The 18,235-nt window shown below is 36.4% G+C and overlaps 1 protein-coding gene across 4 annotated transcripts in view; it reads left to right on the forward strand.

The window, feature by feature from the left end:
* Positions 1–18,235, forward strand: part of LOC141388803 (uncharacterized) — a 381,643-nt gene that overhangs the window by 265,415 nt on the left and 97,993 nt on the right. For all 4 annotated transcript variants that reach the window (XM_073959189.1, XM_073959190.1, XM_073959187.1 and 1 more), the window contains exons 8-9: positions 2,598–2,750; positions 11,575–11,750. In XM_073959189.1, coding sequence (XP_073815290.1) covers positions 2,598–2,750; positions 11,575–11,750 — 329 coding nt within the window. The remainder of the gene's footprint in view (positions 1–2,597; positions 2,751–11,574; positions 11,751–18,235) is intronic.

The raw sequence follows: 18,235 nt of genomic DNA on the forward strand, positions 1-18,235 counted from the left end.
TTGTAAATTGATTTAATGGCAAATGTCCCCAGATATTACATTATTGTATAGTCCATTACATTATTTCAATCAATCTCAATCTCTGACAAGTTCTCCTTTATATTTGTGTAATTTAGTAGCATTTTAAGTGCTGTTCTTTAATTTACTCTATTCTTCAAAATCCATTTCAATTTAATAAAATATTAGTTCCCTGCAAACAATAAATATTTTATTGCCATGTTCTTTTGGTCAAATCGTTTGTTGTCACCAGTTCAAAATAATCAGCAAAAGATTACAGCACTTCAACAGTACTTGACTTGACGACAAGAAGAAGAAGAAGACCAACAACAAGAAATTAATTATGCTTTAATAGACTTTGTTGGCCATACTTGGTGTTTCGGACACACACATAAACTCTTAAACAACCATCGCAACCATTATTGCCATAAATATGGCCTATGGCTATTTGTTTATACTTTACTTTCAACTCAAGCGTCGTCCTTGTTGTTCTTTTTCTTCTACCACTTCTTCCCCTTAACTGTTCCGTAAATCAAATTAATTGTCTTTTTCCATTAACAAACAACTTTGATCTTTGTTTTTCAAAAAGAACTTTAACTGTCATTAAATCTCAATGAACAAACATAATTCTTTCTTATGTTCGTGTGGTCTTATTTCACATTGGATAAGGCAAGGCAAAGGAGCACGCATTATGCGGCCAACAAGGAGGTGGGCGGGAGGGTGTGAGTGTGTAAAATATAATTTATATTTTATTATGGTACTTAATCTCATAGCAAAAATATTTATGAAGCAAATATAAAATGAAACCTCATTCCACCCAGCAGCATTGTTAAGCCCATAAAAATTGACATAAATTTACTCAACAATGTCCTATATTTGGTTTCATTGCTAAACATAGCCACAGGGTGCGTTATGGTCCTTGAAATACTATTACATGTTTTATATTCTGTGGTAGTGTAATTTTGTCCAAAACATTGAAATATTTTGTTTCCCTTCCCTTCGTTTTTTACTAATTTATGAAAATTGAAAAACGAATAAATTTATTGATGGTAACACAAAGATAACAGTCATGTGATGATATGTGTTTGCGAGCATGTACTTTAGAATTTATATTTTCATATACAACCTATAATTGTATATAAAAGCTTATTTCCATATTTGTATATTTTATGTTATTCCAGAGATTGTTGATAATGTTTTTCTTTATTTGTTGTTTATCATTCAGTATTTAAGTAGCAAACAACACTGTTCTTATCAACAGAATAACAGCAAAACATAAAGTATGTACTTAGTTTGGTTTTTAACAGAATAATATTTTTGAAATTGACCGTCACACTAACCTTTTTAGCAAGAAAACACCACAGGCTTAAACGGCAAACTGATTTTTACCCTCAGCCACCCAAAAAAAGCATAATATAATATAACTGAAATATAACTGAAAAAGAGGATCACCAGGAGAGTAACTTCGAACAAAAATCAAAACAGTAGATAGCACTTAAACTGTTCTTAAGCGAAATATTGTCATCCATTTATCGGTACTCTATAAATTTTAATCACATTTTCTGCCGAATTGCCTGTAATATTAAATTTCTGTTTCTCCTTAAATTGTTTAACATAGATTTACGTTTCGGCGTGGTCCAACATTGGGTTGTTCCAGGTCTTGGCTGCTTATTGGTTATCTTATGAGAGAAAGGACAAATTGAACTTCAATATAACAACAATGATAAAACCTAAGAAAAATTAAAAAAAATCAATCTTGAAGAGAATTTGTACAGCTATTCGATTTTCTCTAGTACCATTTTGTTAAGACTTGCCGTTTTCAAGCAAAATCCTGAAACCTAAAAACTCGTACAAATGTGAGCTGTGACCGCGATTTATTTAAAAATATTTTGACTGATACTTTCAATTTTATTTAATTCCAACCTATTCCGATCAGGCATAACATTATGCCCTTTTTGAGCATTTTCATAATGGAAATTCCTGTGCGGATTTTCCATATCGCCCATATACTGAAACCATAAGTTTCCGATAAGACTTTCAACGAAGTGGAGTTGCTCAAGTTAGCATAAGATAAAGCACTGTGTTTATAAACAAAAACGCTTTAAAACTGCATAACTCACATCCCTAAAACTTTAAATTGTTCCTTAGAATTCCCTTTTGCCCCTAATACACACAAAATATTACACTTTCTTAAAACATAAAAGCGAAGCTCATTCAAATGCATGAGATGCGGCATAAACTTTCATTCTAACTTAATTACGCACACTATGAACACTATTTAAATAAGGGTGTTTTTTAGCAACTGCTACTTCAGTACATAGTTTGACGTTAATAGTTTGTTAACAACATCAAAGAAACCTAGCAGCAGCAACAATAACCTAACTCCTGCTTTGTGCCTTTGTCAAAGCTAAACAAGAGGAAATTATGAAACATTACTCGTACTAAAATGCACAGCATTTCTTGTCATTTTTGTTGTTGTTTTGCATAGTTTTAAGTTCTCATCTTTAGAGTAAAGCTAAGTTTCTACTTTTAACTCAAAGCAATTTGTAAAAATTTCATGTTTTATTTTTTTTTTTCTTGTTTTTTCTTTCTCTTTACAGGGTGAAGATAGCGTGGAATATTTTCTTGGTCTAACGCCAAGCGGTATTGTGGTGTTGCGCAACAAAACAACCGTAGCTCATTATTATTGGCCACGCATAGCTAAAGTCTATTACAAAGGACGTTATTTTATGCTAAGGATAAGTGATAAAAATGTATGTAAATAAATTGTTGTTGTTTATTGTTTTTTGTGTATTTTGAAATTAGTTTTTGTGGTATTCTATTTATACATGGGTGTTTATACCCTACATTCTGTGATTTTTGAAAAATATGTTGATAATGGTTTGGATAAAATAGAGTCGGACTACTCTATAATGTAGCAATTGGTGACCAACGAATTATTACGTTATATAGAAAATTCGTTATAGAGACATTTTTTGTGTGTACGAGGCTCACTTGAAAACCTTCTGGCCTAAAACCTAAAAAAAGTAAGCCGTGCCTGAACGGATAATGCAAGATAGCCATGTTATATTCCGTGAGATAGCATTTGAAATTTCATGAAAACCTGGCCGCAAAAATGGATTTTTCTAGCTAGATCCAGCAAAATGGTCATTGGTCAATCGCTCAAAAAAGGCTCTTGGGGATTGGTGCAAAGAAATAATTAAAAAAACTCGTGCTTAAAATGACATTTATAAGATCGTGACAGACGACGAATCTTGGATATATGCTTAGGATCCCGAAACAAAACAGGAATCGAAAGCGAGACAAATCCAACGAAATTTGTTCATGGAAGAAGACCTTCGAAACAAATGGTCACTTGTTTCTTCGGCAAAACTGACGGTGTGGCGACTATACGGCTTGAGATATGTAGGACGGTTTATTCTGAGTGGTACATCACAATTTGTTTGCCTGAAGTCTCCTGATAAATTCGAAAAAGGAACAAGAGAAGACGAATCGTTCTACATCGTGACAATGCGAGCTCTCACACATCGATTGAAATCAGTCCTGTTTGACCGGACCAAACGTGCAATTGATGGGTCAAACGCCGTACAGCCCTGACTGCGGATCCAATGACTTCATTTGATTCCAGCACATCAAGAAAAAAGCGATCAACGAGGCGGTCAACGATTTCGTCACCAGAAGATGTTGTAAAAGCGTTCAAAACCCATGTTTTGGAGGTGTCTCAATTAAGCCACTGTTAACAACCCAGCACATGGTCGTATGTCAAACTGTCCTGAGTACGCTTAGGCTAAAAACTGTCAAACTTTCCAAAAAACTACAGCTGGCGACACTGCGCGTTGCTAGTCCAGAAGGTTTTCGAGTGACCCTCGTAAGAATTTCCACTTATGCTTTAAAAACAACTTCGTTATAGAGAAGTATTCGTTACAGGGAAGTTCGTTATAGAGAAGTTCGATTGTATTAATATTTGAATATAATACCAATATATTTTTAGTTTTTTTTACCAACGGCTCCAGAGATATCGCGCCTTGAAAAAGTCGAATTCCGTAAAACCTATATGCAAAGAAATACTCATAACTTCTTTAATATGGGTCCAATTTAAAAAAAAGGTAATTACAAAAAAATAGAAAAAAAATTGCACATTGGGCTTGATGTCCTTTTCGGGATTTAATATTTAAAATCAATTGACCCCTTCGATATTTTTATATTAAACTACGACCAATTACAAAAAATTTAAGTCCTATTTGGTAGTGGGATTCGAATGATTACTAGCTTTTCTCATTTTTTTAAAATTTGTCAATTTGTCAAGTCCAAAGCATCCAGAAAAATGGAACTATGACGCTGAAATTTTGGAAAGATGCGTCTTTTGTGTGAAGGCAGGTTATGTTCGAAAATGGACTACAAAGGTCCACGTTTTGGTATAGCCCCCATATAGCATTACCGCCCGCTTTCATGTATTTCGACGCTAAATTTTCTGACCGAATTAGCTATAATTTTGCAATTTAAGTTCTTAGTATTCAGAAAATTTCTCCACAAAAATTTTGGACAGAGCCCTCTGGTTTAAAATAGCCTGCATATAACGGCACCGTCCTATTTCAGTTATTTCGAAGATTTTATCTACATTATCTGCCTGAATATATATGGGGGGCTATACCAAATCTTGGACCTATGTTGACAATATTTTATGGACAAGTTTTGTGACCATTGTTCGGCCAACAAATATAGCTAAACTCCTTAAAACACCTTAAAGCTGGTTATATGGGAGTTATACCAAAACATGGACCAATGTTGACAAGTTTTGGTGGAGAAGTTATATGACCACCGAAAACCTCAAATATTAAATTACAAATAGTTCGGTAAAACACCTAAAGTCTGGACGTACCGTCTTATGGGGACTATACCAAATCTTGGACCTACATTGGCATTTTTTGGTGGAGAAGTTTTGTGACCACCTCAAGTGTCTAATTGCAGATAGTTCGGTCAACAAATGTAGCTAAACTCCTCAAAACACCTAAAATCTTGTAACGTTTTATGACCATTTGGAACCTTAAATGTCTAATTGCAGATAGTTTGGTCAGCAGATGTGAACTCCTTAAAACACCTAAAATCTGGAGATACCGTTATATGGGAGCTATACCATAACATGCACCTATGTCGTACATTTTAGGTGGAGATGTTTCCTGACCACTGAGAACTTTAAATGTCAAATTACAGATAGTTCGATCGACAGATGTAGCTAAACTCCTCAAAACACCGAAAATCGGGAGGTACCGTTATATGGAGACTATACCATAACATGGATCTATGTTCACATTTTTTAGTGAGGAAGTTTTGAGACCACTGGGAAACTAAAATGTGATATAACAAATAATTCAGTCAAAAATGTGGCTAAAATCCTCTAAATACCTAAAATCGGAAAGTTCCAAAACATGGACAATTTTTGGTGGTTAACAAGTCACAAAGTATCAGTCAACTGTGCCGAGGATCTAAAGAAAATAAGGAAACACAATGCTTCTGACGTCTATAGGAGTTTTTTGAGTTTTTTTACCAATTTCGCAGGAAGTATGGATTTGCTCCGAAAAAAAGGTACCGTCTTTTTTCGGAGCAAATACCAAACATGTTGGTAAAAATTTAAAAACGGTCCCCGATGGGCCCTTGCCTGCACTCTTTTTTTGAACTTTGAGTGGGAGATACCCAATGTAGTCGATGTTCGGACATAATCCGAGTCTGTAATAATACGATTTACAACCTTTGGACCAAATCGGTTTCTCCCTTCAAGGGTTATTTTACGTACTCCCAAGTTTAGTTGCTGCCGGTAGGCTTTTTTGTAGATCTGGGCTATTATCACAGGAAGTATGGATGTGCCTCCGAAAAAATTGGGCCATCATAACAGGGCCCGCAAGAACTTCTTGGAAAAAATGTCAAACCTATCCGATAGGCGGGAGATACCCGAAGGACGTGACCGATATAGTTCATATGCCATTTTTCGGGAAGTGTGGACTTGCACCCGAAACAAATTTTACTGTCGCAATGGGGGCTGCAAGGACAACCGGATAAAATAAGTTTCAAACGATCCGAGAGGAGCTCTTAAGCAGTACTTCTTCCAAATTTTGTGTTGGAGGTACCCAAAGGAGTGGACTGATTGAGTCTATATTTGAAGCCGATGTATAACTCGAAGGAATAATACGACATGCAAAGTTTAGACCAAATGATTGCTCCCTTCAGAGTTATCGTGAGCACCATTTTACAGAACATTTTTCAACCGTTGTGGCGGAGGTGCCCTTAGGAGTTGACCGATATAGCATAACTTCGAACTTAATTTAACTTTGGGCAAAATTTTACGAATGCCAAATGTTGAACACGAAAAGAAAGGATGCTTCTCTAGACCCTTTCTGAAAGCTCAAAACTCCTCAAAATAATGAAAATTGGGAGGTACCGTTATATGGAGCTATACCAAAACGTTGACCGATATAGCCCTTATTCGAACTTGACCTGACTGTGCAATAAAGACACTCGGGTGAATAGATAAAGCTTCCCAGCTCAATAGTTACGAAAGCTTCTCAGTAGCTACGAAGGCTAGAGTGTTTTCAACAGACGGAAATACGAACATGGCTATATCGACTTAGAATTTTACCCTGATCAAGGGTATATATGGGGTCGCAAATGATTGTTTCAATGTGTTGCAAGCGGAAAAATAAACTTAATATACCCTCCATACTATGGTGAAGGGTTTAAAAGAAAGATAATCATCTGATAATGAACAACTGTCAAGGGGAACAGACATGCATACATATGTTCCCACAACATTCCCGAAAGGACAAGGCAGACAGACTTCTCTCATATCAACAATGAACGGAAAAAAACAAAACAATTCCCGTACCAATCACACAAAGCCACAAACTTTTCAGCTTCTGTGAATCGTTTCATTATCACAACCAAAACAAAAACACAAACTTTTCAATGTAAAAAGATGGAAACCGTATGATTCCTGAAACCGTACGATATGCTTTGCCGCGTTGTTTCATTCACCACCGAAACAAGAAGTATTTTTGGAAAACGTTTGCCGTGTGTATTGTCAATGACACACTCAGGCACACACACATGTGATTGCTTAACAACTCTATAAGTTAGCATCAACCACAGTGAATTTTATCAACCACCAAACGTTTTTGATTTATTCACATGTGTTTAGTACTATTCCGTTTTCTATCTGCTCTCGTGGAGTTGAGTACTTTTCGCTTCTCGTTTTGTTCGCACTCACGTACGTAAACAAAACAAAACTAAACAGCGAGCTCGGCCAACGTGGGTTATGTTTCGTTTTGTATTGTTCTTATGGAAAATACGAAACGAAACGATTGGAAATGTTATTTAAAGTATTTTTACGTACGCTGCATATCAATGTGTGCATGCCGATTTATATTGACTCAATGATATGGGGCGTACTTTTTATCGCCGAGTCCGCACGGCTTATCATACGACACGAGTTGTAGAGAAGTTGTTCATAGTTGAAATACTCAGGAAATGTAAGACAGCATTACACTGAGACTATTTGTCACCGCCGAAAATGTTTTATGAATTAATTCTCTTTCGAGTTGAGCTATTTAGACCTAATAGGTACATTGAAAAATTAGGAATCCACCGAAGTCCCACACATTCAACCACTATGCTACGTTTCACGGGTGGTTAGACCGATCATCAGGCATATTGAATGGTGTTTTTTAGTGGGTGGACGAAGGCTAAGCTTGGAGACTAGCATTTATATCACAAATCATTCGAAATTTGTATATTCGAATTATTTATTTATTTTAATGTTAGTCATTTAATTCCAAACCTTTCCTATAGTCCGACTTGGCTGGTAACCCTATTTTTCAATGCTTTATTACAAATACTAAGGCAGCTTTTTTCCACCTTTATTTTATTTGTTCTTCTGTATCAGAAGATTTTGATCATCAATATTTGTCATCGGAATGACAAGTTGATGGTGGCTTAGAACGCTAAGACGCCTGCAACCGTGTCACTTGGTTGTTGGGGTCCCAGGTTCGAATCCCAGCCTGGCTCATGCTGAAATCATTTTTTTGTTTTGCCTTATTAAGGCGAAGGTCATTTTTTATAGTGATATTTGAATTAATTCTCTTTCGAGTTGAGCTATTTAGACCTAATAGGTACATTGAAAAATTAGGAATCCACCGAAGTCCCACACATTCAACCACTATGCTACGTTTCACGGGTGGTTAGACCGATCATCAGGCATATTGAATGGTGTTTTTTAGTGGGTGGACGAAGGCTAAGCTTGGAGACTAGCATTTATATCACAAATCATTCGAAATTTGTATATTCGAATTATTTATTTATTTTAATGTTAGTCATTTAATTCCAAACCTTTCCTATAGTCCGACTTGGCTGGTAACCCTATTTTTCAATGCTTTATTACAAATACTAAGGCAGCTTTTTTCCACCTTTATTTTATTTGTTCTTCTGTATCAGAAGATTTTGATCATCAATATTTGTCATCGGAATGACAAGTTGATGGTGGCTTAGAACGCTAAGACGCCTGCAACCGTGTCACTTGGTTGTTGGGGTCCCAGGTTCGAATCCCAGCCTGGCTCATGCTGAAATCATTTTTTTTTGTTTTGCCTTATTAAGGCGAAGGTCATTTTTTAGAGTGATATTTGAATTAATTCTCTTTCAAGTTGAGCTATTTAGACCTAATAGGTACATTGAAAAATTAGGAATCCACCGAAGTCCCACACATTCAACCACTATGCTACGTTTCACGGGTGGTTAGACCGATCATCAGGCATATTGAATGGTGTTTTTTAGTGGGTGGACGAAGGCTAAGCTTGGAGACTAGCATTTATATCACAAATCATTCGAAATTTGTATATTCGAATTATTTATTTACTTTAATGTTAGTCATTTAATTCCAAACCTTTCCTATAGTCCGACTTGGCTGGTAACCCTATTTTTCAATGCTTTATTACAAATACTAAGGCAGCTTTTTTCCACCTTTATTTTATTTGTTCTTCTGTATCAGAAGATTTTGATCATCAATATTTGTCATCGGAATGACAAGTTGATGGTGGCTTAGAACGCTAAGACGCCTGCAACCGTGTCACTTGGTTGTTGGGGTCCCAGGTTAGAATCCCAGCCTGGCTCATGCTGAAATCATTTTTTTGTTTTGCCTTATTAAGGCGAAGGTCATTTTTTAGAGTGATATTTGAATTAATTCTCTTTCGAGTTGAGCTATTTAGACCTAATAGGTACATTGAAAAATTAGGAATCCACCGAAGTCCCACACATTCAACCACTATGCTACGTTTCACGGGTGGTTAGACCGATCATCAGGCATATTGAATGGTGTTTTTTAGTGGGTGGACGAAGGCTAAGCTTGGAGACCTTAATAAGGCAAAACAAAAAAATGATTTCAGCATGAGCCAGGCTGGGATTCGAACCTGGGACCCCAACAACCAAGTGACACGGTTGCAGGCGTCTTAGCGTTCTAAGCCACCATCAACTTGTCATTCCGATGACAAATATTGATGATCAAAATCTTCTGATACAGAAGAACAAATAAAATAAAGGTGGAAAAAAGCTGCCTTAGTATTTGTAATAAAGCATTGAAAAATAGGGTTACCAGCCAAGTCGGACTATAGGAAAGGTTTGGAATTAAATGACTAACATTAAAATAAATAAATAATTCGAATATACAAATTTCGAATGATTTGTGATATAAATGCTAGTCTCCAAGCTTAGCCTTCGTCCACCCACTAAAAAACACCATTCAATATGCCTGATGATCGGTCTAACCACCCGTGAAACGTAGCATAGTGGTTGAATGTGTGGGACTTCGGTGGATTCCTAATTTTTCAATGTACCTATTAGGTCTAAATAGCTCAACCCCAAAGAGAATTAATTCAAATATCACTCTAAAAAATGACCTTCGCCTTAATAAGGCAAAACAAAAAAATGATTTCAGCATGAGCCAGGCTGGGATTCGAACCTGGGACCCCAACAACCAAGTGACACGGTTGCAGGCGTCTTAGCGTTCTAAGCCACCATCAACTTGTCATTCCGATGACAAATATTGATGATCAAAATCTTCTGATACAGAAGAACAAATAAAATAAAGGTGGAAAAAAGCTGCCTTAGTATTTGTAATAAAGCATTGAAAAATAGGGTTACCAGCCAAGTCGGACTATAGGAAAGGTTTGGAATTAAATGACTAACATTAAAATAAATAAATAATTCGAATATACAAATTTCGAATGATTTGTGATATAAATGCTAGTCTCCAAGCTTAGCCTTCGTCCACCCACTAAAAAACACCATTCAATATGCCTGATGATCGGTCTAACCACCCGTGAAACGTAGCATAGTGGTTGAATGTGTGGGACTTCGGTGGATTCCTAATTTTTCAATGTACCTATTAGGTCTAAATAGCTCAACTCGAAAGAGAATTAATTCAAATATCACTCTAAAAAATGACCTTCGCCTTAATAAGGCAAAACAAAAAAAGAAAATGTTTTATGTTATAAAATTAAAATGCTTATAATTTCAATATTTAACGATATTTTTTCGGTAAGTTAGCGCCCAATAAAAACAATTCGCAAAGTTCTACCGATAGCAACAGTGTTGTCAACATTTATTTGAACTTTTCATTCATAATTTTGCGTTTTTATTTTACCGATTTTTGTCAGTAACTCAAGAAATGGGTTATAGAATCGCACTACTAGTCAAGGAATGAACCGCAAACCTTCTGAACGCAAGGTGGACCTGCTTATCACTGCACCACAATGTCAAGGGTAACATTATCCCTTAATTTTATTGAAGTTCAGAACAAACCGGAACGTTCAATACTAACCAAAGTAGTGGCCCTATGGCCAAATACAGATTTTTTCAAAGCTTTGATTCCTTTTTGTTTTTGAAAGGCACTATAAAGTCATAAACTTCTTTTGTAGTTGCAGTTCAGGGACACAGCAAAATTCTCACAGAATTTCCGAACAAAATACGCTTCCCCTTTACTTGCGATTTACGACTTATTAATGTTTCTTCCACCGGCTTCAATTTACTTTGCTGTGATAATATTTTAATATTAAAAAGATAACTGTTGATAACCATCGTCAACAGTTCTTTGGCGCTTTTTAACGTTGATGTGCCTCTTATCAAAGACGTTAAGAAGCAGAATTCTTTTGTTGCATCTCATTTTATGTGATGACAAGCTATGCATATAACGCTATTAAAGTTTCATATTTATCTTCATTCTTTGGTGAAACCCAAGGGTGGTAAAGAAAAGTCTTTTACGAATTTCTTTCACACTTTTTATCATAAACTTTTGCATTGTTGCTATGTGGTGGTGTGAAGCAAATGGCAACTTTATAATGCATTTCTTTTTCTCAATATGGTAACAATAACCCATACTTATGTATGTATTTTGGAGTCCTTGTGATACAACTTACCATCATCAGTTGATATCTTGTTATTTTGTCAAGTAGACGTAGTGTAAAGAATATGTGTGAAGATTTTTTATATGTATATACTTAAATTGTTTTTCTTGTTCTTTTCTTTTTCTTTTGGCTTTAGAACGAGTTGAGCACTTATGGTTTTGAGACACCTCGCAAATCAGCCTGCAAACACTTATGGCGTTGTTGCGTGGAACATCATGCATTTTTTCGTCTAATGCGTGTTCCACCATCGTTACCAAATTCACCGACAAATACTTCAGATATTTTTCAATTGGGCTCGAGACTGAAATGCAGGTAAGTTTTTTTGTCATCACTTTCTTTCTCTCTTGACTTTAAGTCACAACATTATTATGCAAAGGCAAGATGGTATGGTAAGACATCTTTTTGTGTTTGAAAAATTCACGCGATAGACTAAACGAAACTATTTTTCTGAAAGTTTTGCATGAATGCAAGCCTTTGTATACACTGTCGCCAGTTTCTTTTAAATGCGATTTAACATAACTTCGGAGTTTCCTTTGAAGGATAAACTTTTTGTTGGGCCGATGAGCATTGAAAAATTAAATTGTTATGGCATTTTGAATACATGAAAGTAGTTGCCGAAAAAAATTATAAAACGAAATATTATAAGTTATGCAAATTTCAAAGACTTCTTGCATTCTTTTTTAGTAAAAGGGGTTGCAAATGAGATTATCGTTTTATTCTTCATAAATCTTTAAAAATGTATAGGATTTTAACACTGCACACTAACATTGGAAATTTAAGCCTTAACAAAAGTGTTCTAAATCATTTTGGACCTGAAAATTTTAGTATTTTTCAGTTCGTTGTATTTGTTTCCCCGTGTCTAAAAGTTTTTTATAGCCTTCACCATAGTATGGAGGGTATATAAAGTTGGTTTTTCCGTTGTTAACGGGTTGAAATAAACATTTGCAATTCTATAAAATATATATTATCTTGATCAGAATAATATTATGAGTCGATCTAGCCATGTCCCTCTGTTGTAATCGCCATAACTTTCAAAACAATTGAGTTAGAACGCTATTTTTACCTTAGTGTATTTTTTGATATAGCCCCTACGTAACGGTACTTTCCGATTTTTGGCACTTTGAGGTTTACCCTATGATTTTGGACAGAAATACACGTCATTTGAGGTTCTCTGCAGTCACGAAACTTCCCCACAGCAAATTGTCATCCTAGGTTCGTGTTCTGGTATAGCCTACATATAACGGTACCTCCCGATTTTAGATTTTCTGAGAATTTTAGAGTTTTTTCTCAGAGCCACCACAATTTTCTTCCAAAAATTGTCAACATAGCTTCATGTGTTGGTATAGTCCCCATATAATGATACCACCTGATTTTAGGAATTTAGAAGATTTTAACTACATTTTTTGATACAACTACCTGATATTTGGCATTTAAATTCCCTGTGGTCGCAAACTTTCTCCATCAAAATTGTCAAAATATGTCCATGTTTTGGTATAAGCCCATATTGCGGTAGCTTCCAATTTTCGTTATTGTGAAGATTTTAACTACAATGTTCAACCAAACTAAATAAAACTTGACATTTGATGTTCTTAGTGGTCACAACACTTCTCCACCAAAAAATTGTCAAATGTTGAAAGGTTGATATAGCCCCGGTACCTCCGGAGTTTAGGCATTTGAGAAGTTTAGCTGAATTTGTCCGAACTACCTTTAATTTCCCAATGGTCACATGATTTCACCAACAAAAACTGCCAACATAGGCCCATGTTTGGTATAGCCCCCTTAACGGTACCTACCAATTTTCGTAATTGTCAGGATTTTAGCTACATTTTTGCCCGCACTACCTGTAATATTATATTTAAGATTGGCAGTTGTAACAAACAATACATTATCCACTAAAAATTGTCAACATAGGTCCATGTTTTGGTATAGCTCCATATAGCCGTACCTCCCATTTTCGACATTTTTGAGAATTTTAGTTATTTTTTTAACGAACGACCTATACTTTGACATTTTAGATTCCCAGTGGTCACAAAACTTCTTCATTAAAAATTGGCCACATAGGTCCATGTTTTGTAATAGCCGCCATATAAGAATACCAATACCAATTTTCGGTATTTTGCGGATTTTAGATATATTATTTAACCGTGGTCGTAAAACTTCTACACCAAATATTGTCAACAAGAATTCACACTTTGATATAGCTACTATATAAAGGAACCGCCCGATTGAATACATTTTCAGATACATTTTTATACCCATAGCATTTATGGTTACAATTTTATACGATCAAAAATGTGCCTAATCGAAATAATGGTTTTGGACCCAAAGTATGTTTGGACGAAATTCATTGCAGACAATTTGGAGTGGATTTAGTCATGTCTGTCCGTTCGTCTGTCTGGCTTGTGCGCTCTATCTCGAACGGAGCAACCGATTCTAACCAAGTTTCGCACATCGTAATATTTTGCCCAAACTTAGTTAATTAATTTTGAAGATGGGCCATATCGGTTCACTCCGTTCGCTGCCCCCATTACGATGGTACAACTGTTTTTTTAAACGCATGTTCATACTTCTGGAGAAAATAGACTTAAAACTGTAAAAATCCCTATGGCACGATACCAAAATGTTTCCTTCGTAATATGTTGTGAAGATGAGCCATATCGGTCCACTCTTTAGTCAATATGGGTATCACGTATGGAGGGGCGGGGTGGGATTTCAGTGGGGCACTTGAATACAGGCGGACCTTTAGTTGTTTAAGCAGGTTTGCACGTGAAGTATTTGTTAGAAGAAGTACTAGACTTAGTGGAGTTAGTTCCACCATATAGTCATCTCTACAGTTGGGCGTGTTGGTGTTGGAAGAGAGTTGGAGTTTTTGGTGCGGCGTCGTTTTTCTTGTGTGGATGTCGTGCCAGCCATCCGTGAGGGTGGTTTCGTCCATTGTTTGGGTTGTGTTGTCCGTTGCCGCGGTCCCTGTGGGCCCTCTGTGCAGTCCGTGAGGGCAACATGTTAAATATTTGTGGTCATGTGTTGTTTGTTTTTCCCCTGGCTGAATTAGAGGAGGTAACCAGTCTGGGGCTGTTTGGAGTCCAACTTGTAATGGTCATTGGCCACGAAGCTTGACCGGAGGCTATATTCTGGTACCGCGGGTGCCAGGTGCCCCAGATCCTTGGATCTGGCCTGGCAGTTGGTGTTGGCCCCCTTGTGGTAGCATCGCTGTGGCTGTTGTTAAAACCCAAATCGCGGGAAGAGCTTCGGCTCGAGTGCGGAGTTGCACTTCAACCGGGTGGCTGACCCAAAGAAAGGTAGGAGTTTAGATAGGATCCGCTCCTAACCAAGGTGGCCATCACGTCCAAATACGGTCCACTCCTTCAGGTACCTCCCCAACAAAAGTGCATCTTTTTTGTTTAAATACAATTTATGATCTGTGGGAAGTAAAGTTGGGTAATCTAGTTCCTAGTTCCTTGTACTAGTTCCGAAACGTATGAGTAACATCATGAAATATAACGTGTATTATTAAGTATACGCAGTTTGTTCAAAGAATAAATGTGGGCCATTGGAACTGCGAAGTGAACTATATAATTCCATATAGTTCCTTTGGCACAACTCTAGTGGGATAATCCTTTGGAATTGTATACCGAAGCTACTCCTTGTGGTCCTGTTTACAGCGAAGATTGGAACTATTGTTGCGAACATTCCGGTACAAGCGCCCACCCCCAAAAGTTAAAAAAATTTCACTGAAATAGTACGTGCTATATCTGCTGAACGTAACCTTGGATCTCCTAATATTTTGTCCAAATGTTGTTTTACACCAGAATTCGGTCTTCCCCTTAGGATACCTTCACCCCAAAGTTCAACATGGTTGTTTAAGTGCAGTTTAGGATCTGTTCGAAGAATCTTTGGATTTTACTGACGCTATTCTTTGAGGTCCTGTTTATAGCGATATTATGTTTTTCGTGCACAAGTCCATGCATCCTGACGTAGTAGACCAAAAACTCTAAATTATACGGTGAACAATTAAAATGACAGGTGGGCGCGATATCTATCGAAAAGAAATTACTCCCAAAAATAAGATCCACTTCCAAAAATGTACCTCCTGCGCAACACTTTTGAGTTTTTATTCAAATCCATATTTTTGTCAGCAAGTTCATACGTCCAAAAATGGCCACAAAATCTGAAAACCTCCTACGTACATAAATATTGGGGAAAAGGATTTTGGTTGCGTAGCTGTTATTCGATTCGATATTGTCAATAGATGAAAGTTTAAATTCACACAGTTTCAGACAATTTGGAGTCGATTTAGCAATGTTCGTCTGTCTGCCTGGCATGAGTGCACGATAGCTCTAGATGTTAATCCTAGAAGGGATTAACAGATTCGGTCCTAAATTTGGCCATTGTAATATTTTGTCCAAAATTAGTCTCTGCTCGAAGATGGGTCATCAGCGTTGCCGATATGTTTTGATCGGAAATCGTCAAAAAGTTCTCAAATCGTCAAAAAAATTTGGAAATCGTCAACATAGTCCAAAACTAGGTGTAGTTTCCACTTATTGTGTGATGAGACTAACTAGAGACTGATTACATAAGATTACAACCCACAGCAGTAAAGCTAACTTAATCTCACTTAAATACCGCCATAGGAAACATTCACCAGATGAGAGTTCCCCTATGGATATCCAGTTTGCAACAATGCAGCAAGTTAAATAGACTGCCAGTTTTGAATGACAGCTTTGCTCAAGTATCGACTGATTGACTTTGTGACCGTCCATGTATTTCGGTCATGACTGACTAACTGACCTCTTAAAGAGCGCAAAAAGCTGGACACCTACATTTTTCACAACGAGATATACGATTTTCATCCATTAACAATCCAAAAGGGAAATTTTCAAATTTTATAATTCGAATTTTTATGTAAGACCAAATTATGAGGTCAATTCTCTAGAGAATTTTCACAGCAACAACATTTTCTTTAGCCACATTTCGATAGAACTTGCGGTTTCCAAGCAAAATCGCGAAAACATAAAATAAATTTAAAAAAGCGAACTTTGACTTTGATTTATTTAAAAACCCTCCACCGATTTTATCTTGTTTTTGGATTTTTCTCATCTATGAACATTGCTATTTCAGAATCCGCAAAAACTACCCAGGTGTAAGAGGTTTTTATCTAAGGCGCACCGTGCATGGCATTGTTTTGAAAAGAGGCGATACAGTCTCAAAAATGGCAAAACCCTCGAAAATATCATATTTATAATATAACATTTCCTCTAATCCCATTTCGATAGGACTTGCGGTTTCCAAGCAAAATCGTGAAACCCTAAAAACCCCTAAACATTTGAAATTTGACGGCAATTTATTTAAAAAGACCTCCGGCGATTTTTTTTTGTTTTTTTTTTTTCATCTATGAACACAATATTTTCAGAATCCGCAAAAACTTCCCAGCTGTAAGCTCCTTTCATTTAAAGGTGGTTCAAGAGCACCGTGATTAATAAACAACTTTTTTACAATACTTGTTATTAACTCCTTGGAATGATCCTTCATACAACTAATTCATTTACTAATTCGGTAAAGATCGAAATGAATGTAATCCATCCCATCGTATACATACACAAACATTTTTTTAAATTGTTCTCCTTCGAAACTCTACCATACACTTTCCTTCCTTTCTTCCGAAAACAGAATAACAAACTTCTTCCTTCTTTCCATAAGTAATTTAATTAGAAAATGTGTGTTTCAGTTTTTCGATTTGTTGTTGTTGCACAATTTGTCTTGTTTTCAGGATTTACATCCTTCATCTGCATGCACATATGCATCCTAAAGTTGCATGCATGAAGTCAAAGTGAATAAGTGAACAGACAAGGCAAACTGACAACGAAGGATACAAGTCTGAAGCATCCCAGTATTCGATGCGACGATGAAAAGTTTTCATTTCAATTACCAAAGTTTGTCCAAGAAATTATGTTAAAAAGTTTTCATTTTGGTATTCCTTAAATATATCATTAAAATAATTAACTGGCTAATATTTTGGCAAACAGCATATGTCGGAGAGCATACCAAGAACATCTTAAGTATATAAGTTCGAAAAAGTTGTTAAAAAAGTGTGGAGAATAAGTTTTAGTTAATTCAATTAGTGTATGTGTTGTAGGTACATATGTATATGCATAAGGTTATTTAGAGGTTGAAAGAAATCCGAAGAAAACTAATTTAAGAAAACATGTACCAGAGATTTCAATTATGTCCGAGTTTTGAATTGGGAATCATCATACCCATCACCATCGTACCGAATGGTGGGGGGTATTATTGATTCGGTAATACAATCCACAATGAGGTAAACTTAAAACTTTAACATACGGCAATTAGTAACGTCTGCATGAAGCCCACCTCAGACCAATTCTTGAAAAATTGGGTTCAAACTTTCAGACTATTTTTATTGTGGCTCAATCTTTCAAAATAACTCAAATCGGGGGTGCTATTTAGAGCTCCTTTGGGAAAATCAAACACCAATTTAAAATCGATTTGCTAGGAAAATGATGCCTTAAATCGTACTGAACCGTTATATGGCACTAGTCTAATTATAATACATCAATGATAAGAAGGCAAAGCAGCGACGATATCACACATCCCTGTGGATTTCCTCCTCCTTGTTCCATTGCTGAGGCGTTAACATTGTTGAAGGCGACTTATGTATCCAATAAACGCGACGATGAGCCTTTCGAGCCTTTTAAATAGTGGTGCTTCTATCGAGTGGACTATGTAACAAGAGGCTAGTTCCGCTCTTGCCACCGTGAACTCTGCTGTGCTAAACTGGG

This window comes from Musca autumnalis, unplaced genomic scaffold (assembly GCF_047663935.1).
Source record: "Musca autumnalis isolate F117 unplaced genomic scaffold, ASM4766393v1 scaffold_1, whole genome shotgun sequence".
Classification (NCBI taxonomy): domain Eukaryota; kingdom Metazoa; phylum Arthropoda; class Insecta; order Diptera; family Muscidae; genus Musca; species Musca autumnalis.